This window comes from Pterocles gutturalis, unplaced genomic scaffold (assembly GCF_000699245.1).
Source record: "Pterocles gutturalis isolate BGI_N339 unplaced genomic scaffold, ASM69924v1 scaffold33607, whole genome shotgun sequence".
Taxonomy (NCBI): Eukaryota; Metazoa; Chordata; class Aves; order Pterocliformes; family Pteroclidae; genus Pterocles; species Pterocles gutturalis.
Window position 1 is genome coordinate 14,747 of NW_010116914.1, and position 24,413 is coordinate 39,159.

Below are 24,413 nucleotides of genomic sequence, written 5' to 3' on the forward strand. Positions count from 1 at the left end.
CAGTGGCTGGGAGAAGGAAGAACCACCAGCTGTAGGGGAAGATCAGGTTCCAGACCATCTAAAGAACCCGAAGGTGCACAAGCCCATGGGACCTGATGAGATACATCCACGGGTCCTGCAGGAACTGGCAGATGAAGTTGCCAAACCACTATCCATCATATTCGAGAAGTCGTGGCACTCTGGTTAAGTTCCCGCAGACTGGAAAAGGGGAAACATAACCCCCATTTTTAAAAAAGGAAATAAGGAACACCCGGGAAACTACAAGGTCCTTTCCAACCCTAGCCATTCTGTGATTACAGCAAGGTGTCAGGGAAGCGACAGAGAGCAAGGGCAGCTCTGGAACGATGCCGGTTTTGGGTCCAGAGGGAGTTTCCACGGCGTGGCTACACTGTGCTTTAAGCAGCACGGACTCCACACCGTGTCTATGTGAAGTGAGCAGGAGTTTCTGAGCCACACGCCGATTCACCAGGACACCAACGTGCCTAAGATCCAGCCCCAAATTCACAGCAGCATTTCCAGGCAACAGTAAGGGGAGTAAGCAATGAAACAACATAAAAACCGTGTTTTATTACTGGCAGTAAAAGACGGCAGCTTAATTCTCTGTATACCCACACAGGTAATCACACCATCAAAATGAACTAACTACTCTGAGCAAGCCTTAGGAAGACATATGTTGTTTTCCAACAGTGCATTCAGCCTGCTTCTATTTAAATGGGGCACAAGCTCTGAGCATCTGGGCTGGGACCCTTGGAGCTCCCCCAAAGCTTGTGGCTAACTCCGCTCTCTTTTTTCCCCCCACCATCCCGCTGAAATGCAACACAAATCCCAGGCAAGTCGGATAAAACCGCGTAGCCAGTTCTCACAAATCCATGGAAACACACCCACAATGCCTGCTGGCCCTCCTGGCTAAGGGAGCTCCTCGTCACCGAGCCCTGAGCATCCTGCGAGGACAAGCCCAGCCCAGCTGCTGAGGCTCATCTCCACGCAGAGGCGAGGCAGCAGCTGGACTGCAAAAGGGATGAGAGTTATGAGAGTAACATCTTCCGAAAGAGAAACACGGGATGGGGTGAAAGTCCACCCTGTCCACAAGCATGGCCAGGGTCTTCGCAGTTTAACTGGAGCTTTCTTTCCTGAAAAGTCCCCGGCAAAGAGAAACAGCCTGCACACAAGAATAGGTGATTTCAGGTGAAGTAATTGGACAAGACCAATCTTCAAGAGACAGCTTAACAAAACAAACCGTCCTCTATTTGAACATCCCAGCCGGAAAAAGACTGCCCTGTAAAATCATTTTCAAACGAAAAGTCGTTTTCAAAAAGAATTCTTGACAAGATTCAGATCAGCTGCGGTTTTCCGGCTCAGTCAGACCCTGAGAACCCAATTCTGTTCTCATTTCCATCAGAGCAAAGCTCAAAGCCTAACGAAATATTTGATGTTCACCCTCATGCAAATGAGAGCTGAATTTGGTCCGAAATATCCTGTTTTCCCTACTGGCTCTATTACAGGGTGAGTGCTAGGCAAGAGTTCAGGTTTCTTTTGAAGTTATTTTATGGCAAGGAGATAGAGCAGCAGAGATCTCGTTCGACGAGTCTGATCTGCCCTAAATACACCCGGAGCCTCGGGTGAAAGAACCGCAGAGGAGCTGTGGCAGCCCTGCACCAGCAGCCACACAAATATCCGTGAGCCTGCAGCAATCTAAATGGGAAGCATGCTGCTAGAAATCTAACCCGGGGTCCTCTACATGTCAGCAGCTCCGAGATTTTTAATGTCTCAGTTGAGTGAGTTATAAACAGGAAAATTTACTGAAAACTCGCTCAGGAGGAAACGGGAAAACAACAGCATGGAGGAAGAAAGAAGCAGCATAGCTGGCTACAGAGAAGAGCGAAATGCAGAACTGAGAAAGGGAAAATCCCCTCCTCGCACACTCGCCCCACCTGCGACATCCGACAGTTCCACTATAGCAAAGGACTTGATCAAACACAGGAACGGAATAAATGAAGACTGGCAGACAAACCAGACGTGTTACAGAGGAATTTCGGAATGTCAGCAAGAGAAAAGAGAGATGATGGAGCACTTCGAAGACAACGAAGGAGCAAAAGCTCAACTAAAGATGTCAGGAAGGTAAGCAAGGAAATGGGATTGACACATCCCTCCCCGTGATGGGCAACGGGTGTGTTTAATGAGCGCTACAGCCCATCCCGACCACGGGTATTCCAGCTGTAGTCGTTTGCCCAGTTTATCTGTAATCCCTCACACCCTCCTCCCTAACAAGTCCTGTTTCTTCTGTAATGGAGCAACAAGCCAGGAGAATTTAAGCCTGGAATAACAACATGGTACTTTGCATGTCTACAGCGCTTTTCCTATTTAAAGCACTTCTCTGGTATTACCCGACTGTCCTCCATAACAGCCCCATCTGCGTTTGCTTCCATGATCCCTTCGTTTCACAAAGGTGCCAACAAAGACCAAGACACCGGCAGCTCGCCCAAGGCTACGGATGAAGAAATGAAAGAGCCAAGCTCAAACTCCCAGTCCCAGCTCTGTGCCTGCACCAAAGGACCGCAGACCTCTCCCCAGCTGGGAGCAGAATGTCTCACTTCCATATCCTGACCATCCCTTCTGCTGGTGCAACCCAACAACAAGGCTTTCTCCATGGTCACACCATATTTCCAACTTGACTTCCACTTCTCAGCTGGGGAAGCCTCAGCAGTGGCCGTGCCGTTCCCATTGCCTCCGTCCTCGGGTTGCTCTACAGACACAGCACAGCTCGCACCTTGGACAGGGCTGGTCTTATAAACTGAGGTTTGTACAACAGGCCCCCGCTGGAGATTGCTTAAACCATCATCATCATCATCATCATTATGCTCTGGCCCTGCATAACGATGAGCAGCTCAGAAATACAGTTATTTGTCTACAGCATGCAAATATTTACAGTGGATGTAAATCAGAGATTGGTATCTCCCCACCAGAAATAATTCCCCAAACACAAAAAGTAAAAAAAAATAACAGCTCGGCTTGTTGATCATCTGCATTAACCCACTTACATGTTTATGCACAGTCCAGTTGGGACTCATCAAGTCTAAGAATTTTTGAGCTGGTAAGTCTAGGTTAATTTTTTCTTTGACAATAAATTCACACATAGATTCAATGGTCAAACTAGAACAGCAGCTTTCTAGGACCTGATTCCCAAACTAGTGCTTCTGAACCTTCATAGGACATTCTCAAACCCCACGAACTGCTGTACGCAAACGCGTGAGATGCTTCAACGCATGACACCCACTGTTTGCTCCACCTGAGCCTACCGGGATCCCTGTATTCATTTCAGCAGTCGCTGTTCTATCACAGAGATTTGATTTCATGATTTCTTCACAAATAAAACTCCTACTGCCAGTAAAACCAGGAGGTTTGCATTTCAAGGGCTTGTGCAAACGGCTCTGAAAATGGGAGACCTAATACACCAGTCCTGGTTGTTCCATCTAGGGACACACAGGAGTGCTCAGAGACAGAAGAGCTGGAGTAAAGCTCTCCAGATCTCCTTGACGGGACAAAAAGTAACGGGAGCAATTCCCAGTCTGGATTCACCTTGTTGGGATTACAGCTCCTTTACACAAAAGCACACAAAACGATGGCATCAACGCCAGGGGCTGATTCTGTGCAGCCCAGAGTGACCTATGGAGTATCTGCAGCTTATGGAAACCCAGGGGATTGGGCTGAACGAGGAAGACCCAGCCAACGTCGTGCAAGAGAACTCTTGCATCAAATTCTAATAAAGCAGAGTAACCTACCTCCTTAAAGTTATCGAACGCAGATAAAATGATTTCATGCCCTCCTCTGACGAGGCAAACAGCCGCTAGAAGTTCTAAGACAAGGGCCTTTGTCCTGCGAAGAAAAGAAACCGCAACAGTCAGTGATCAACAAGTGATGACCCATCTTCCTTCCACCTGTTTGCAAAAGGGACGTGGAGATACTGGGAGTCGCAGTTCGCATCCCGTGTATTTTTCATCTCTTGAAACTAGAAAACTTGCAAGATGCATGATGCTGAGCATCGTCTGATCCAGGGCATTCTGACTGACCCAGGATCATGCAGTTTTCCCCCATTTCAATGCTTCTCAAAACATGCAAAAAAAATTCAAATCACAAATTCTACTTGTGGAAATTCAAGCAAACCCAAGGCAGTTGCATCACTCTGGGAAAGGCAGACCACGCCAGCCTTCGACAGCCGGTACTGCCGGAGGGTTCCCCTGCGCAGCCCCGGGGAGGAGGCAGCTTTCCCCCAGCCAGGATCACCGCACACGGGCCATTGGTCAGCCGTCTCCACCGCAACGCAGCCCGCTGCCTCCGAGCCCAGCTTGTGATGAGGGCGGTTATAATTCAAATCTGTATTATTTCCTGATACAAATCTGAATTATTTTCTATCATAATTCGTATTATTCACAGCCACAAAAGAAAAAAAAAAAAAAAAAAATGTGGTTCACTGGAGTAAATATAGGATGCCTTGGCACGTTTCCCCTTTTGAATCAGAAATCTGGGCAACTGACTGACAGCAGCGCTAACACAGGTGTATTAATGAGAAAAGGCAACAGATTACAGAAATAAAAGCATGCAACAGTGTGACTCTAACGTCAATTATCCCCAATATTTTCTTACAGGGTTCACATAAGGCAAAAGCACCAACCGGACTTTATGGCCAGATGAGCTCTGAGCAGGTATTAAAATCATGCAGACACATAGGAAATTAGTCTCATGCTAAAGCATCGACTCAAACCAGATGTTACAGAAAAAGAAATACCTTTTGGCTTTCAAAGTGTCAAGGTTATCTTTGGAAACCAGATAAAATGTTCACTTTCCTAGGAAATTTTCAATGTATCATTTTCAATTCTTACTCATCTTTTTTTTTTTTTTTTTTTTTTTTTTTTTTTTTTTTTTTTTTTTTTTTTTTTTTTTTTTTCCCCCCTGCCACAAGAAGAAAATCCAAGCTCTTTCAGACAGGATCAAGGGGTTCTTACTACAGATCTTCAGAAATATTCCCTCCAAGGGCGTGCGCAGAGCCCGGGGGATGCCCAGCTCTCACCCCCCACTGCCTGCACAGCCGGGGTGGGGACGGGGACAGGCCAGTCACGGCTGTGTCGGTGGGCTCCCCCTGGGCAACAGCCACAGGAGATGGGGTCCCTGCCTCCATCCTCCACCCAGCCTGAGCCCCTGTGGCGCTGAGCTCCGCAGCGTGCACGGGCCGGGGACGGGATCAGCTCTGCAGCATCCCTCAGAGCTGCTGCTTCCCTTTGGGCTCGTCTCAGCCCACCCTAAGCTCTCAAACCTTCTGCTTCTGCAAAAATGGGGCTAAAACAAAGAGAAATTAGCTTCTGAACAGCAGTAACATTAAGTTTTGTCTTCAGATTATTTTAGCCACATTTGAAAGCAGTTTTTTTAATAAACAGAAACCTAAATAATCCACTTCTTTCAAAAATGGAAACTAAAGCTCTCTCTCAACCGCCTGATTTCCAGGCACAGGAAACCAAAAATGATAAAAACAATAAACTCCCCCTATCCTTCCTATTTATCCCGTGCCGAGGCTTGCTGACGGAGGGCTAACTCAAAGGAAGGAAGGAAGCACCTCCTTCCACCGGGATGAGATCCCAACCAGCGCTCTGCAAGGCAGGCGGACAGCCTCAGCAAGGGCTATACACACACAGACAGTGCCCTTGAGTTTTGCTCACCCCCTGTATGTCAGATTTGGTGTCAGACACGCAAGAGGTCTGCAGCGCCAGGCTTTGCTGGAAGCGGCCGCCAGGGTCACCGTGGGTGCAGGGACAGGAGGGGACACAGCCACGGTGCCATTACACCACCATCGCTGCGGCTGAGCAGCAACCCGGCGCAGAACCAGAATGAAACCCTCTCTCAAAGAAATTCAAACAACATCTAGTTAAGAAGGTTTTTCTACTGGTCAGGAAAATCCCCATCTAAGCTGCTCATCAGCAGCAAGGTCATCTCTGTGCTGCAACAGAGCTGGAGGGCTTCAGGAGGGAACTTTGGGCGGAAGAGTCAGCAGCCTCCGAAAGCAACGGAACTGGATGGCAACTGCTCATCTGTTTGCACCGTAACACGGATTTAATCCGGTTCAGAATGAAGACTGATTTTTTTTTTTTTTTGCTACAGGTTTGCACATAAGCGTATCCCTGAAAATCCCTTTGCGCGGACTCTTTACTTACCCACTCCTTACACCCTCCAAAAGCAAGGGCAGCCTACCTGGGGTTCTTGTTGTTCAAACTTAGTGCAATTTCGTTAACGGCATGCGGATGCGACATGACCATATTGAATCCATACTGAAAAGAGAAGAGGAAAATATTGTTTCAGTTTTGAGACCAAAATTATTATTTTTACAATCCAACAAATTACGTCTGTCTGACCAGATCTGGCAGCAGCCTTTCACGATGCTCTAAGCCAAACGAAACGCTGTTGGGTTTACCAAGTCAGCCAGCACATTCCCATCTACCACCGTGCCTAACAACCCCTCGGTCACTAACAGTGTCAGAAGTACTCGGTTTGACCATGTCAGCCAGCAAAAAGTGGTCCAGGAGCTGCTCCTACACCGCTGCCAGCCCCTCTGCTCATCCTTCCCCCTCCCTCCCCTTTTCAATTCTGACACACAAGTGCATCATTTACTCTCCAAAGAGGAATTTGCAATCCAGCTGCCAAAATCCCTCCTTTTCCACAGGGCGACTGCAGCATGCAGGGATTGCACAAGTGCTGCTGGATTTGCTCTCCAAAAATGAAAGCAGAATTGCTTTGGAAAGCGCTGTGCTGGTTATTAGCACAAGATTGTTGTTTGCATCCTTCCCATCCGAGGTAAGGAACTAAATCCCAGGGAGCTGGTGTTCACCACAGCCTTTCTTGGAAGCACGTAACTTTTAGCTGCTTCTGTTTTAAGCAAAAAATCCCAAGTCTCTGAAGCTACCCAGGCATGCCATGATCACAGCATCCCACGGAGGGGAAAAGAAATTAATGAAAATAAGATTAGCTTTGGTCTAGCTTAGTCTTTGACTGGCAGCTATTGCAAATTGCAGGAGTGAAAGCTTGGATTTCCCATCAGTGTGGAGCTCTTCTGAAAAAATCTCCTATTTCCTAGCTCTAAATTCTGAGACAAATCACAACTTCGGCTGTGGGGCTGCACGTCTAACCCGTTAGTGCAAACCAGACCCACGGCTGCAAACGGGAACCAGCCCAACGCGCACACACTCTTATCTACGCAGCTCTTCCCATCCCTCGTAAATCATCTGCATGGGCACACAAGGACGATGTTACAGCTACACCGCCTCAGAATGTGCCAGGATTTAAACCTTTGCATCGGTTTTAACTTAACAGTTCACCGCTAACCTTCTCCTACCCCCTCCCAAAACCAAAAAAAGTCGTTTGGTGCGAAAGAACAACCAAGGCAATACCTGGTAATTCATTATGGCCCGTAAACACATGATGCAGACGTGAACGTCATCTTTCTTACTCACTAATCTGGAATTTTTTAGCGTTCTTCGGCTGGGCAAGGTGTTATACCTGCAAACAACAACAGCTCTCGTTAGTCACAAGGCAATTCTTAGGTGGTGAGAACAAAGGGATGGAAATACCCCTCCACTGGGTGAAAACACAGCTGAGCACGGGACAACGCACATGCAAATAAAGCAGGAAAAAAGGCAACGGGCTGCTGACAGCGCAGGAAGCTCCGGATGCACAGCTCCAGGACCACCAGCTGGGCACCACTGCCCAGGACCAGCACGGACGGTCTCAGCCCGTCCACCGGCGCAGCCACAGCCAGGGACCTCCACACAGCCAGGTACCTCCATCCCTCCTGCCGTGAAGAACGATCCACCCACAACCAGAGCTATCCCAAACTTTTTTTTCCATGCACTTTGCTCGAGCAAGGGCACAGACTTTTAACGGAACCGAACGTCCGCAGGCATCAGCGGATGTATTAATTCCCGCTGCGTGTCGCTGCAGAATGGTGCCTCTCTTCTGCGCCGCAGCTGAGCCTGCTGAAAGCCCTCCAAGTGATCTCAGGCAAACACAGCCCTGAGGAGCCTTCCTCAGAACAGAGGCATTAATTACTGTAATTGTAACCTCTAACTGGTATAGCAACCTCGAATTCAGCTAAACGAGCGCACAGAATAAACACAAAGAGAAACCTGTCAACCTGTCGCTTCTACGGGACAGTAAATGAGAACCACGTTTCAGCTCTTCCTGAGACGCCGCTTGATCTCTCTAAGAAAAAACACGCTCCAGGAGCCCAGCGCGGGAAATTGGAGACAAGGAGACGGGCTGCCCATGAAATCTATGTATGTTCTTCCATTGGTGCAACTGAACAACAACGAGAGGATGCTGATGATGGTCAGGAAACCAGTGATGCACTAACGGTGCCACCGGCTGATGGTGTCCTCAGGGCTACCCCAGTGAGTCCCAGGACCGCCTGCTGCGGGCTGAGCCCCATCCAAACAGTGGGGGGGCTGCAGGGACCCCCCAGCCAGGACAGGGACACGGAGGCTCTGTGCAGAGCCGGGCTGGCTGCCTCCAGCAGGTGATGGGTGGTGGAAAAACACATTCTCTATCCTGCTCCCCCCATTAACAGTGTAAAAACGGCGGCTAACAAAACCCCCAGGCAGGCAGTGATCCTGTTGGATTTCCCATTATCACACTCCGGCCGGGAAACGGAGGAAGAAAGTATAAAAATCTGCTGATAGGAAGAGAGAAAGAAAAATAACGTGATGCACGTGCAGCGATGTGCAAATTCTGACACTTGTTCTGCAGAGAGCAGCTCCATTGGGGGAAAAAAGGGAAATCCAGAGATGAAGCTTGGCTGGAGGAGTAAATACAACCATCCTCCGTTAAAACAAGGCTGCTGCAGACAACCGCGCTGGCCAGTGCCACCTCTGCAGCCCGAGAACGCACACGGGATGGCTTTGCTGCTCTTTGATCCAGGAGAACGAGGGCAGTGGGGAAAGCTGCTGGATTCCAGCATCCTTAGCTCGCACTCCAGTCCCTAACTGGGAGTTACAGGAACCGGTGCTGGTACCCAGCGATGACTCCAAGCACACGCCGAGGTAGGGCGAGAAGGTGGGCTGGAGAACAGGGGACAGGCAGAGCCAGGGTTTTCCACCTCAGAACCATCCCAGCGCTCCAGGAAAGCCCGAGTGGCATGGAGTGCGTCAATGCGGAGCAACGTGTCATTATTTCTCCCAGCATGGGAACATGTGGCATCCCATAATTACCAGGTGACAGGATCGAGGCAAACCTGAGAATTTTCACAGCACTCCTCCATACAGTGCTCTGGGGAGCAGGAGCTCTTCAGCACCACTGCCACGGGCTCCAAAAGCACTTACACCAATTCACAGGGAAAAAAACCCATCAGGAAAAAATCCGCCAGGAAAAAATCCATCAGGAAGTACGAAACACAAGATGCAACCCTTGGATCAGGATGCTTCGATCTACAGACTGCTGGGAGCAGGAAAAATATTGCTGAGCATCTGCCTTGCTCCTACTAAGTTCCCAGAGCATCTCCTGCTCGCGGGCAAAAAAGTCGCCGACCCGGCTTCGGTGCTCTCACACTGCAGTTTTCCTCTTTCTTCCCTCTGCATCTCCTGGGTGCGCCTGGGGGGTTGCTCTGTTTGGTGTTGATGCTACCGCTTGTTTAATCCGTGTGATTCATTTTGTTTAAAAAAGAGGTGTGGCTTTTAACATCAGTTATTAACATTATTATTAAAAATAATAATTAATATTAATGATAGTAATAGTAGTAAATATTAATAATAAATACCTGAACAAGTACTAACAGACTTGTTTTATCCTGACTCACCAGCTCACCCTCTGACACAAAGAGCATACCTGCAAATTTTCTCACTTTAAATGCACAAAACAAAATGTAGGAGGTCTGGGAACTGAGCGCCGGGCAGTGACCGTGGCTCAGCACCACCCTCACCGCAGCCGCCTGGGTGCCGTCCTCGCCCTGCAGCTCCGGAGTGGGACGAGAGCAGAACGCACGGCGAGCTCCAGAGCACCATGCAAAACCACCCTGCCCACGGAGAGCCCGCGACTCTCAGCTTCAGCAATTACTTTGCTTTCGTTTTCCAGGAGCGCCGAGATGAAAGAAACCCCAGAATTCAAAGCAGAATTCAGTCCAACTGCTTTTTCTTTTTTTCTCCCATATATATGAATGCATAAGTCAGCTCAGGGCACTCCAGGATTGCAGGTTTGCAGGAAACACGACCTAGTTTTGCCTGAGAACGGGGAGCGGTTAGAGCACGGGAGCCGGGTTTCGGGGAGCGGACCCCAAGGAGGGGAGTGGGCTGTGGACCAGGACAGGATGAGGCTGCGGGGCTGGGCCCAAGCCACCATGAGTGCTCAGGATGGGGTGCTGCGCTGCACCTTGTGCTGGGGCTCCGGGACACCTTTTTTTCCTGCTGGGAATGGGGCTGGGCATGGAGCTGCAGCGGGGTGTCCTGCCATCCTGCCAGTGTCCCCATGGATGGGCATCAGGAGAGTGTAAACACACCGCACCAGTGTGTTTCTATATGTTCATTTCACAAAAAAAGAAAAATATTGCAACAGAAAGATCCAAAAGTCATTTCTAGTCATACAGAGATGGCTCCTACAATGACTTATCTCAGTTTAAACTCCTAAAGGCTGCGTAGATTATTTTCCTTTAAATAAGCAGAGTAATTAGATCTTTATCATGCCACTGATAGAACAAAAAAGATCTTCCTCGATGCCTGGTGTTACCAACTCCTTACATTTCAGAATGCCTTCAGCGATCCGACAGAGCTCTGTCAGCTGGAACGCACAGAAGCAAGTCTCCTAAAGCAATACAAGATGACCATAAAGCCAGAATTTGGCATTTCCAGCTGCTTGGGGAGCGAGGAGAAACGCAATCAGGGAGCAAGGATGCTCTGCCATGCAGCGGGATGCAGGAGCACGCTGGGTCCATCTCCTGGGAACCCAGCCCGGGACCCAAGCCGCCAGGACAGAGATTTCCCAGGCTGGGCGATGCTCCCCCCTACACCTCTCACCACTCTGCAGAGCAACACGGGCACCAGAGGGAAGGCTGGAGGTGAAAACAACCCTCGCCTCTTCTGAAGAGGTGGGAAAGACCCCCAGAAAGCCACCAAGGGCTGCAGACATCCCGTTCGGCGCTACCTGGCACATCTGAAGCCTGGAGATGCTCACTTGGAGGACTCTCCTACCAGTCCCCAGCCAACCAGGCAAAGGCAGAGGTAGCTGGTGTACTCGCTCCCCAAACCCAAGACGGGGCTCTGCAAGGCTGCGCACCTTGCTCCGTGCTGTCCCCGCAGCAGTCCTCCCGTCCTCCCCGCCACCCCGCGCGGCGTTAGTCGGTGGCGTGTTATTCTGCGACACCACCAGCGCCGTTCAGAGCCCGCAGAGCTTCCCGCCCGTGCTGGTCTCCAACGAGGCTGAGAACCGGGCACAGAATAAGCAATCGAGAGCTGCAGTGCAGAGGAACGCTCTCCAGCACAGATGGGATCCTGCCCTACATTTAGACTGCTTCCCTTCAACAGATGCAAATTTCTTCGCACAGACATAAATGCCAGGAATTAATGAGGATTTTTTGTGCAGAAACTCTTGAACAACGACTCTGCACGCTGGAACTAAGGTTCAAGATGCTTTCTGTGTATCAGCGGCAATTGCAACGACCCCGATGTTATTTGTTCCCTTCTTAAAGGCAGGGCAGGCTGGCGGCAGCTCCCACACCTCCCTCTACATGCCACGAGCCACACCAGGGTGGATGATCTCCTTTTGCTGTTATTTCATTTCTTGTTACCAAACATCAAGCTCATGGGAGCATCTGGATGAACTGTTGGGTTTGATTTCCTGTCTGCTGCAGGTCAAAGATTATGTCACCAAGAGTATATTTATCCTGCTAATTAAATTCAGACGGTTCCTCTTTTATTTCCTCCGCCCATCCTTTAAAGAAGAACTATAAAACCTCACTTCTGAAAAAAGCAGAAACGCAAAACCTGACCATGGGCCACATGCGATGCTCTCCTCCTGCAGCTGCCAGCTATGGGATGGCACACGTGGGACGGAGCTGCTCCATGAAAACCAACAACCACGAGAACCCAGGCTAAACCCGGGCTGAAATACGATCTAAGGTTATTTTTCTTACCTAAATCTAACAGAAGGACACTCCTGTTCGAGAATAACCCATTCATCATTTTAATTCAATTTATTAACAATTCAGTTTATTAACAATTCCTCTTTACTGACATCCCTGGAGGCCAGGCTGCTCTTCTGCCCACCCACCTCCTGGAGCAAGGTGAGAAGGACCACTCAGCCCAGCCAGCCTGAAGAAATTCATTTTCCCAACCTACTCCTGCCTCCACGTCCACGTTACCATGTCAACGCGATCAACCAGAACCGCTGAAAACATCCAGCGCGTCCTGGGCTCATCCTGTGCTTTGTACAACCAACACCTACAGAACACGACGCACAAGGGCGTCTTCTGCCGCAGAACAGCTCACACGGACACCGAAGACCCACAGATGGATAATGAAATCACCTACACAACAAATTACGGTATTCCAGGGAAATAAACGCCCTTTCCACCATGTAAGTGAGCACAAATCTCAACACACGCTCCTGCCATCTCCAACAACTTCAACAGAAGGACGTCCATGCTCAAAACAAGGACACTTGCCCAGTCCAGTGGTGTAGACTTGTAATGCACTGCGTTAATGACAAACAGAAGTCACAGCTGGTTTCTCCTTTATTTTTCTTATCTGCTAAAGAATATCATGCCCTTGCTTCCCTCCGCTGGCTCCCTTGGACTGGGAGCACTGGGAGCAGAGGGCAGCATGGGGAGGTCCTCACCGCCCTCCTGGCTGGTGGCATGGGCTGGGGCTCCTGGTTTTCCTTGGGGTTTGGGTTGAATTTTGGTGATTTTGGAGGTGGCGGTGGTTGGATGATGAATGTCCTGCTGACAGCAGAAAGGGACTCTGGAAGAGGAAGGTCTTGGCGCCTCCCAACCACTTGGGATTTCTCCCATCTCTTGGAGTAAGCTGGGTCTGCTGGACGTGGTGACCCTGAACTTGCACCCCTCCAGCGGGGATGAGGTCTGGAGAGGGACAGACCATGACCTGTGCCCAGGGGTGGCCCCCACAAGCCCTAAAACCAGGGAGGTGCGACCAGCTCCTCCGCTCGGGCGAGGGAAGCCAGGCAGGAGCCGTGCTGCCCAAAAACGTCTCCTTTCTGCCCAAAAACGTCTCCTTTCTGCCCAAAAACGTCTCCTTTCTGCCCAAAAACGTCTCCTTTCTGCCCCTTCTAACAGCAGTGACAAAGCTGGGTTGTGCCACAACTGCAAAGAAAATCAATGACTTTGAGCCTGCTGGTTTTGTCCTCATCTAACAGAACCTGGGAAAATTATTAATCCATAAAGCTGAGGGGAGATCTGTTGCTTTAAAAAGGCAAAAAAAAAAAAAAAAAAGAAATCTGCCATTCAAAGCCTGTTGATGGATTAAGTTATGTTTGCCTGGATCGCTCTCTTATTATGGACTCCATGGACTTTGAAGAAAGATGAAGTTTCTCAGTTCAATCCACATAAAAATCAAAGTATTTGACTCAGAAGAAAGGGAATTTCTAACGGGCTGGGACATGACAAAGTCTGCATCAATACTGATCTGAGAGGAGAGCAGGACTCTCCTGTGAAAGCAATGCTCTTTCCCCCCCCCCAAAAAAGCAGCAATAAAATCCCCAAAGGTTCATCCCCGGTTTTATCCTCCTGCCCTCATTTTGGTGGTTGCTTCCCAAATCCCTATGCCTCCTCTGGAAAAAAAAAAAAAAAAAAAGAAAAAAAAAGAAAAAAAAAGAAAAAGAAAAAAAGAAAAAAAGCAGTTGCCAAGGAAACCCAGCGAGCAGGGAACTGGCAGGGTTTAGCAGGACTAAAAAGAGCTCTGGGAAGCCGGTTAAAGTCACAATTAGAACTGGAGAGCCTCTGCCACGCAGACGGACAGACAGCAAACCTCCGTGCCCACGTCACCGCTGCCGGCTCGCCCTGCCCGGCTGCAAGAACTGCTCACGCCCGTGCAGCCACATCGCGTGCAAGGGGTATAACCCTGCCGGTGCCTCCTCACCTTGCTTTGTGCTTATCTCCTGTTCCTTTTGCTCTAATTAAATGTGAGCACCGCACACAGGCTGGGACCACGGGGGATCCTGCGGGGCTGCAGCGGGTTTCATTGCTACTGAACCCTGAGGATGGGCGCGAGAGCTGGTGCTGTGACACTGCCGTACAGGCACCAAAAATGAGGAAAAAAAAACAAACCCGTGTTAAAGCTGGCAGGAAACACCGTCTCCCCACATCTTCTTGCTGTTTTAATAAAAAGGAACCCAGGCGAAATCTGTTCTCCAATTCTCATTCTGCTGTGGCAGGGCAGGGGTGAGGCCAGCTCCTGAATTTTACATTACCCTGTGAAGATTGTCAGCCTTCTGCTTTTTCATCCAAGGGGGAGGACGGCTTCTTCCTTTCTCTCCACGTTAATGGTTTTTATAACAAAGACAGAAGAGGAGGTTCCAGGCAGAAGATGCTGTGGCCGGGGTCTGTGTGTGTCCCAGCGACGGGCAGGAACCTCCTGGTTCTGCCCAGAAACGCCATCCTGCACACCCTCCTCCTTTGACGAGCACCGAGCTCGTGCTCAGGAAAAGATCCTGTTCCAATTAGCCAATATTTACTAATCATACAAAAAAAAAAACCAGTCTTAAAAACTTCCCACCTACTTTTAGCTTTTACTTTTTTGAACACACATAGCCTCCAGCTATTGAGAAAACATACATTCGAAAACACTGAAAACACTGATTTATTTTTTTTTAATGAAACACAAAGCAAAGATGCTAATTCCACGTAACTGTTGGACAGCTTCTGCCCAAGTCTCCCCAGTGCAAAGCTGGCTCTACAGGCAGGAGAGGGCTGAAAAAAACTGTACTAGAGTGCCAGTTCTGGATACGAGTCCCTGTTTGTAAGAAAAAAGGTGAAATAACATGGACAACGACCAGGCTCTATGTCCTTAAGTATGAAACTAATAATACTATTTGCAAAATAAGAAAGAAAACTAGCATCTTGTTTCAAATAAAAACTCTTTTTTTTTTTTTTTTTTTTTAAGAAATCCCACTCTACGGAAGCAAACTACGCTTTGAAGTTATAATGTGATAACCACACATCTCGGAGGCTGAAAACTCCCCCGATGCTCCGGCGGTGGCTCTCCCAAGACGTGCGACTACCAGATTATCCGGCATGGGGAGCGGCGCCGGGCACACGGCTCCCATGCCCCGCGCAGCCCGGGCTGCTGGAACCTGGCACCTGGGACTTACGAGATTTGCCGGCTCGAAGCCTCATCGGCAGAGCGCCGAGTGAAGCCGCTCCAGAGGCAGTTGGCTGAAAAGCAGCTCTGGTGGCGGTGGCATTTGAACCGAAGTTGCTCAGGCAGAGAAACCGATCTGACGGTGTGTGGAAGGTGGATGAGAGCAGAGGGAAGGATGCGAGAGAGAGAATCAGGGACGAGCGTTTCAAAGAGGGAGGGGAATGAAGGATGCAATGGAAAATAAAAAAGGGAAGGAATAAAGGGGGGTGTGGAAAAGGGAAAAGGATGGAAGGAAAGGAAGAGAAAAAATGTTAAGAGGCACATCATGTATCCCTGACTCACGCATTTCGAGGGTGGCTACTCCCAAAGACAGAGTGCAGGCAGCCATCCTCCTGCATGCACACAGCTCTACCGCTGCTCTGTCACAGTAATTAAAGATCAAAGAACCCAAAAAACACTAAGAACACCTTCGCAACATTTAAAAAAAAAAATCAACTGGTTAAGTGATTTTGCTGCTCTCCACAGCCTGTATCTCTTTACCAGAACCGTGTGTCTGTCCCTCCCCTGCCCTGCCCGAGGTCTGGGAACTCCATCTTCAGGTACCCCACCCGCTGACAAACCAGCCCTGATCCTCGGCTGGGAGATGCAGGAAAAAGCTGCACGTCCTCCCCGGCTCCATCTTTTTTGGACTCCTTTATGCTCACAGTACTGTGCAACAGAACTTCACAAAAAGACAAAAAAAAGTCAAAAAGCATGAGAGTGAATGTCACTGGGCACTCAGAGCTGTACCCGCAGGTCACAGGTGGGGTCAGGATGTCCTATAATAGTGAGGCATCAAAGGGACGTAACCGAGTTGACTGCCATGCAGTGCTGGGAAGCGGTCCTGCCTTTTCCACCAAAAAACTCAGTATTTGGAACGAGAGACTTCATAGCAAAGCCTGGGCTGGTGCCAGAATTAACAGCAGGTTTGAAGGATGGAAGTGGCCTTTTAAAATAAAAAAACCTCTTGTTCACGGCAGCACGGCAGGAATGTGCTGCTAGAAGAGACCTTTTGGACGAGACACCAGATCGGAGCCCCAGACTGGCCAGGTCCATGGAAATCCTGAAACACTCTTTGAAGAGGAATCGCTTCCTCTGCGCAAGCCACACGGCACCTGACGGAAACCTACGGCACATCCTTAGATCACTGTGCCGCTGGAAAGGGAGGGTATTCCTGCCTCTTCCTCAATTTCTGCGTGATGCTGCCCCACGCCACTAGCCTAGCACTTCTTTCCACCCCAAAACCATCAGCACCGTGACACATTTCCTACAGCTGTCAAGCCTATCCCGTGAAAAGAGGGAAGATGAAAAATATTCTCATGGGAAAAAACCATCCTGACTGCTCAGGCGGGCACCGGCTGTCTGCAGGTGCAGCCTGATGGAACTCCTCACCGTAAAGTCGAGTGTCGGCCGGAGCGGGAAATGCTGTTGCCCACCGGCGAGGGTAGGTTACTGCCTCGGTGCAGGTCCTCGATCGAGCGGCTCCACGGTTTGGACTTGTCCACCGAGTTTTCCACGTTGTTCTCCAAACTTTCAAAGTCAAACCTGAAAGGAAACAGAAATTCCATCAGACAGCAGAGATGCACAGAGCGTTTTCCCTCCTGTCCAACAGCTGCAGATTTCAGCAGAACACAAAAAATTACAAAAAAGAAAGGAAGAAAGCAACGCAAGCTGCATTTCGGCTGCAATTCAGCACCAGCTTCAAATGCACAGTGCAGCAACCTGGGACCTTGGCAAAGGCAGCAGCCAACTGCACCAGCACCACTTCAGAAGGGTCAAACAGCTCCGTACTATCCTCCTTCCACGCAAAATAAATCCAACATTGGCCGCTTTGCTGATGAAATGATGATTGCCCTGCCTTGGAGGAAAGCGAGGGGCTGCCCAAAGCTCTGTCCATTTTCTTTCAATCCATCAATCCGTTGTGCCAGTCCCAATTCCGTCTCCTCCATCAATATGTGACCGAGCACTTACACCACCTTGCTGGCCCTCACCAGTCCCCAGCATATGTAATAAATTCCCATCATAATTACAGATTTTCTTTGACTTCTGACTCGTTGCCCATTGTGCTGCTATTTCAAGTTAAAAATTGCTTGTTCCCCTTGCAGCTTTTGAGGTTATTACTCATGTTTACCGCGTTGGAGAGGGGAAAAACCCAGCAAGCTAACTTGCATACATTTGTATAATTTCAGGAAGAAAGTCTTTGCACAAACACTTCTTTTTGCTGCGCACAGTTTTTTCCAGTGTCGGTAACATTTTAGAACATATAATTTTCCTTCATTAATTTTACTGCAACCCCGCCATAAATCTCTTTTTCTGTGCAACGATATACATGGATGTGATGGCATCTTTTCTAAAAATAAAATCACAGCTCTCCTCAGTTGGAGTTTTTAACTGCAAGAGTATCTTTAACCTACTGCTTCTTTTCATACAATTTTACATAAAAATCTACTGCCACAATATCCCCAAGTGAAAGCTGGTGGATACACAAAACCAGATCCTCAACTGAACATCCATCTCAAATTGTGTGATGTAACAACTAACAAAAGCCTTTTTTTCACTATTTATTTTAACAGACTACATTTAATGATTTATTACCTAAATGGCCACACCTGACTCCCAGCTAACCAGGTGTCAGAATCGCAAAAGCTCCTTTTCTAGTCTTCCCAACCTGCAAAAGCACCTTGAAATCCCTCCTGTTACCCTGCAGCTGCGCAAGGATGCGGACAGCCTTGTTGGCCAGGAGCCTCGTCAGAAGCTAACGTGTGGATGCTGCTTTGAACGCAGCAGGCAGCAGGAAAATTTCCTGGGGTCGGGCACTAACTGCAAAGCTATTCCTAAGGACGCCGGCACGCTTCCAGGCATCTGCTGAATGGCTTTGCACTGGAACCCCCAGATGGTACCCAAGCTAAAAAATAACACTAAAAATAAAATAATAAATAATACTAAAAAATAAAAAATAATAATCAGTGCAGTAGGAGATACAGCTTTGGACTCACGTTACCCTTCTCCCTGCTCTGAGGCACGCACACAGCACTACCCCGCGGGGAAGCTGAGCATCCCACGCGGCGTCTCCCTCTCCTGCTCTGCCCCGCAAGCCCAGGGAGCACCAGGCACGGCTTACTTACGTGACTGCGTACTGTGCAAAGGACAAGTACTCCACCAGAACATCCAGGCCTTTGTTTTCTTCATTCAGGAACTCCCTGACCCATCTGTTAGAGAAATCAGGAGACGTTAGAGCGTTTCACAGGCTGTGTGCTGGAATCCTTGATAAACCAGAGACAGACCCACGGCAGGAAAGGCTGGGCAAAACCTTGCTTTCTCACTCAGGAAAATCACAGAATCATAGCAAAGAGGACTTTTTAAAACTGCTGTTCATTATTTAGAGGAATTTAAAATAAGAGTCCTTTACAGGACTTGACAAATGCACTGAAACAGGCTTTTCGGCAGCACTAGGGTGGGAAAAACATTCCACCAAAAAAAAAATATATTAAAACCAGCTACACACACTCTGCATAGCTCAGAAAATAGCTGTCTGTCCTAAGCACCGAGCTCCAGAGCTGGTAAGGGCCTTTCCCACCCCAGCAGCATGGCTGCAAGAGGGCCATGGATGTGCCGGGGTCCCAGAGAGGGAGCAGCTATTCCCCCCACAGCTTAACCACCCGTGTTTCCTGGAAACAAGAGCAGCATCCTGGCAAACGCATGTCACTGAGCTGGATGTATGGTGTGGGCATGGAACAAAACGCTGAAGAAACCTTCCCAGCTGGTGTCCTGAGACCCAAAGCAGGGGCTGAGACCGGTGGAAAGATGGATGGGAATGGTGTATTTGATAAAAAAATTGAAGTCTCCGGCTATTTTTTTACTTTTGCTATTTGAGATTAATAAACCGCGTGGGAGTTTTTTATGGATATATTTATAGCTGCCATACTATTGCTATTCTAGACACAACCATGCTCAGGGCACACAGAAGTTGACTGCAATCTTTTCACAGCCTTCACAGAGATGTGGATGAACCCCATCATAAAAGGATTAGAGCTGAATTATTCTCCCGAGATGCCCAGCTCGCCCTTAACTGAGCCCTTCAGGCTTTAAGGATCAATCAAGCGGTATCACTGCTTGACATGCAAAGAGATATTTTCTCAAAGACATCCATCAGTAGATGTAAAAAAAAAAAGAAAAATCTTAAGACTAGAGATCATCAAAAAGTCTTACCCAATGTGATTTGTTCTTAAAGAAATCTCCAGTTCTCGGAGTACTTGAGTAGACTCTTGGACTCGTCTTCTGAATTTCTGTAATTGAGTGAGCAGGCAAAAATAACAATCAGATTCATGTGATGCTATTAAAAATATCAACATCTCAGGCAGTACAGAACAAATAAATGGAACATGGAGGTAAGCTGAGAACTCCTCCAAATCCTGAGGAATGCAACAACAATAGTCTGGCTGTCGACAAAGACATCCTCAGAAAAATAACTTCTGTTCCCTTGCACATTTTTGAGTTTCCAGGACTAAGAAAATTAAAAGCCTGTAGATAGATAAACATTTTTTAACAATGACAAGCTCTGTTTCAGTATCAAACCCTCCATGGAGCACTACGGCGTTTGGGCTTCACCCTCAGCCTGGTGCTTTCATCTCACTTTACACCCACACCAAAAAACCTGCCACGACTTCTACGCAACTACCAGACCCGTGGGTGCGAGCCAATAACGAAACACCCGTGTGTGCTCCCATCTGCATGCTTTAATAGTCTGCACACACTCAGATCTATCTGCAAAAGCAGACGCTGGGAAAAGACCATAAAATGGTGAAAGTTGAAGACTGGGCAGCGAGGCAGCAGAAAGGGGACGAGGTTTCGTGGCATCTCCATGTGCGAGGAGAAAGGTGACCTGGGAGAACCTCACTGGGACGCAGCGAGAGCACTGGTCATGGCAGAAGACCTCTAAATGCACATCAACTTGTCTTGAGTCGCGTTGAGTGGCTCCTCTCCATCCTCTGCACAACCAGCAGTGCAGAGCACTGGTTTTTGGAGCCGTGGTTTTGGGAAATTCTCACTTGTGAAGAAGGTAAATGAGAGCAGGAGTGGATGGACGATGGCAACCATCCTGGAGCTGCAGCACTTAACGACCAACCTGGTCATCGGTTATCGCAGACATGGACTCGATGTGTTTGGAAAGAGTTTATAAACGCTCAGGATGCAAGCGAGGACTACGCTCGGAATACGGGCGCAGTCAGGGTTTGCTCTCCGTGCACCACAATAAAACCACGGGGACTACTCGGCAGTTAATAGTTCTCAGGAGTTCATTTATTGAGGCGAGGATGATGAAAGGACAGGATTTACCTGGCTGACCTTGGTGGAAACCATCGGCTGCCTTTTTCACCAGGGTTTTATCACACCCTCGTTAGCACCACTGGCTTACCAAACCCCAGCCCAGAGAGCCACTGGCAGGCTGAAATAGATGTCTCGCTGTAAAGTGCTAGCAGCCACGAGGCACTGTTAATTCTGACTTTAAAACAGGTAGTTGGGGTCAGACATATGGCTTCTCCGGACCCCAGTTAATTAGCTCAGAGACACGCAGAGCCTCGCCTCCCGAGACACTCTACACAATAAAACTGCAAGCGATGTCCAGCCTTACCGCTCTAGAACCAACGGTAAAATATGGGTGGCCAGGAGCCTGGGGTGGGAGGGCAGGGCAGGAACAGGCAGGATGTCCCCATGTGCCCCATGCTAGCTCTGAGCTTTACTGGGCTCCAGGAGCCACCAAACCCCAATTTCTTTAAAAATGTCTCATTTCAACACTTTAATTTTCCCATTCCAAAACTCAGCTCAGACAAAAAAAACTCAATTATTTTCCTGGGAAGAGCCATTACAGCCCTAATTAGCAGCCCAAACACACATTTTACTGCAGGGTTGGGAGCCGCCTTCTCTTGACCACGCCGAGGATCACCAGCACAACCGCCGACACCACCCCAATCCCGGTAAGACGACCTCTCCCCGCAACACTGCGCACCCGTCCAGAACCCCGTTTGTAAATCTTTCCGCCCGGCAGCCGGGGCTGAGGAAAGGCTGCTGGTGATACGGAATAATGCAACAAAAGAGAGGAACTCGGCGGAGTTATTTTTAGGCTCCTTCGGTTTTGTCATTTGTCATGGGACTCTTTGAGCGCTATTAGGAGAAGAAAGGCTCCAATGTGTGCCCACGGAGTAACCGCAGAGCAAAGCCAAACACTAAATGAATTTCAAAAACCCTGCAGGAGAAAAAACACAAAGACCCCTCTTCACTTTTTTTTTTTCCCAAAAAGCTATAATCAGCTACAGGCAAATTTAAAGGTTTCCTACTAACTGGTTTCCTGCTCCTTGTCGGAGCCCCCAGCAAGAGCAGCGCTGGCAGAAGACGTGCCCCTGACGCCAGGAGCCAGCCACGGGCGCTGGCAGCACAGGTACCCCGCCTTCGCCCCTCGCCTTGCGCAGGGATGCAGGAGCATCTCCGCCGCGGCCAGAGCTGGCCCTGGCCTGGAAGCCCCGTGTCAGGATCCGTATTTTACTGCAGGGCACCAACCTCAGCCAATTGTATGGCAAGACAAAGCCGCGACTGTCCAGGACAAGGCAGAGCCGCTCAACGGCAGCTCTGCTCTGCGCTCGCTGCCTTTTTTTTTTTTTTTTTTTTTTTTTTTTTTTGTTTTTTTTTTTTTTTTTTTTTTGCCTTTTTTTAAAGGCTATTATAAACCATCAACACAGGATGGGAGCTGAGATCCAAAGTGGTTAAATAGCAAAGGTTCAGCGACAGTCGTCTAAATGGGATGTAGGCTCACTGTGATCCTAAAATCCCAGGGGCAGTTCTGAGCCCATCGGAGCAGCGCAGAAACAGCAGAAACCTGCCACCAAGACAGAAACCACGTTCAGGGATGCTCCTGTGAAAGGCCAAGTAGAGTGGGTGACTCTTTCATGAGTGATTAACAAACTATTTCAGACAAAATAATAGGCAGAAGGAAGGATGAGGCTCTGCCATGGAAATACACCCCAGGTTACTGAACCTCCGTCAGAGAAAAGGGCTGAACCCTTCCACATCCCTTCGTGAGCCCAGCGCCATCCCACAGAGGTTTATTCCCCACCAGCACTGCCCACGCGGGAAGTCAGCCCGAGAGGAGAGCCCAGCGACAATTTGTCAGACTATTTACTGGAGCTGAAGTTATTAAAACAAGTTGTTTCTCGTGTCAGATGGTCCTTTTCTCTGCAACATCTGTTCTCCTTCCCGAGCTGTGAAAACCGCAGAGTCTTCCCAGCCTCTCTTTGCTTCTCTCTGCGGTTTGTTGTATCTCTGGGGCTCTTCTCTTACACAAAGGCAGGAAGGAACCCGGAGCCTGGGACCATCCTCGCGGAGGAACGAGGGATGGGAGAGAGGAAACAGGATGCTCCTCACCTTCCTGGTGACAGCCGGGTCCAGATAGCCCTTCAGCTTCTGGATGTATGTATGGGGAGGATTCTTCACTTGAAACCTTTCCTGCAAAGGACAGAAGAATAAACATCAGCCATTGCATAACATCTTCTGCATTGACTCACTATATACATGAAATGCACGCACATATGTATTTAAGCAGCACAGATTTATAGTATAGTTTGCTATGTACATACCTTATGTTCATAAATATACAGCCTATGCATACACAGCATGTATGCAAATAAAATATCTTTGCATGTATCCTGATATTCTGAAATTTGATATTTATATAGGATGCATAAAAATACACCTCACATATTCAAGGACAGTTTTGAATCGGAGTTACACATACAAACACACACCCCTGCAACAACAGGGTCCTGCCCGTCAGGAGCACTGAGGGGAAAGAGAAGCGTTGGAAGAGCAGGCGCCTGTCCACAACTGATGGAAAGCCACCGCCCCAAAACCTGAGACACCTTTTTTCTCACTTGGAACAAGCCTAAAAACACTCTGCACGGTGGGAGAAGTCCCATCATCTCACTGTCCAGCCTCCAGAAAAATGAACCCAAGAGCACCACGCCAGCAATAAGCAAACAATATTCTAACTCCATGATATAAACTGGATTGTCTGTAAGTTTCCATGCGAACCATGACCAGCGCTCAGGCTTTATTCCCATCACAAAGCACGCACGAGGCTGGCCGCCCTCGCGGCAGCAACGATGCCGACCTCGTCCCCAGCCCTGCCCGGCCACCACCGTCCATCCTGCGCAGATGCGCCCAAGCCCAGCAGCATCCCGCTTCCCACGGCAACACAGCGCCTCCGTCGTGCCTGGGGTCAGCTCCCCACGTTATTTCTGCCAGGGCAGGGAGCACGGCGGTGGCTGCATGGCCAGCTTGAAATTCATCCGACAAAGCTGCTGGGAAACAGGAGTTGTTCTGCGAGGAGTAGGCTCTGTCCAAACCTGTTAAGAGCATTACCAAAAGCTCTGATACTATTTGTATCTTGGAAGAATTTTAAGCTATTCTGCCCTTTCCCTTGAGGAAAGATCTCATAACAATTTCCTCCTGAAATTTTGCATTTTATAACAGATATTTGAAACCTCCCTTTAGTAGGTCAGGAGGCAATTTTGACTACATTATCTGAAAGTTATTTCACCATGAATAGCACACCGCTGCCCAGTTACCAGAACATACTCTCTGAACACCAGAGCTTGGACCTGTTATTATCTTGCCGCCTGCTGTAAGAGAAGTAATTCATCACGGTCAGGAGGAAAAAATGAACAGAAAAAAATCTGCCCTGTGGTCCCCCAGCCCCAGGCAAGAGCCCTGTAAGACAGACAGCAGACATTTCTTCCCTCTTTTACAACGGGATTTTTTTTCCATCCACCTTGTATGAGCCAAACACAGCGCTGGAACTTGGCATTTCCTTTTCCTCTAAAAAAAAGGGGGTCCAGGGGTCCAACAGCCTCTTTCACACCCCTGTAATTAAATTTGCTGCTAACTGGGACTGCTGCCGGTGCGCTGGGAAAGACAGATGCACGAGACAGATGCAGGGAGTTACAGACAGGTTTGGAAACGGGGTGCCAAGGCTCCATCGCCCAGCTC

General features: G+C 48.8%; 1 protein-coding gene across 1 annotated transcript in view; it reads right to left on the reverse strand.

Moving 5' to 3' along the window:
- FMNL2 (formin-like 2) overlaps positions 1-24,413 on the reverse strand; it is a gene marked incomplete at its 3' end in the record, with an annotated part of 45,034 nt that overhangs the window by 14,738 nt on the left and 5,883 nt on the right. The window contains exons 2-8 of the mRNA XM_010075649.1: positions 22,791-22,871; positions 19,587-19,663; positions 18,503-18,586; positions 16,770-16,922; positions 7,431-7,539; positions 6,238-6,314; positions 3,780-3,873 (exon numbers count right to left, since the gene is read on the reverse strand). Of these exons, the coding sequence (XP_010073951.1) occupies positions 3,780-3,873; positions 6,238-6,314; positions 7,431-7,539; positions 16,770-16,922; positions 18,503-18,586; positions 19,587-19,663; positions 22,791-22,871 (675 nt within the window). The remainder of the gene's footprint in view (positions 1-3,779; positions 3,874-6,237; positions 6,315-7,430; positions 7,540-16,769; positions 16,923-18,502; positions 18,587-19,586; positions 19,664-22,790; positions 22,872-24,413) is intronic.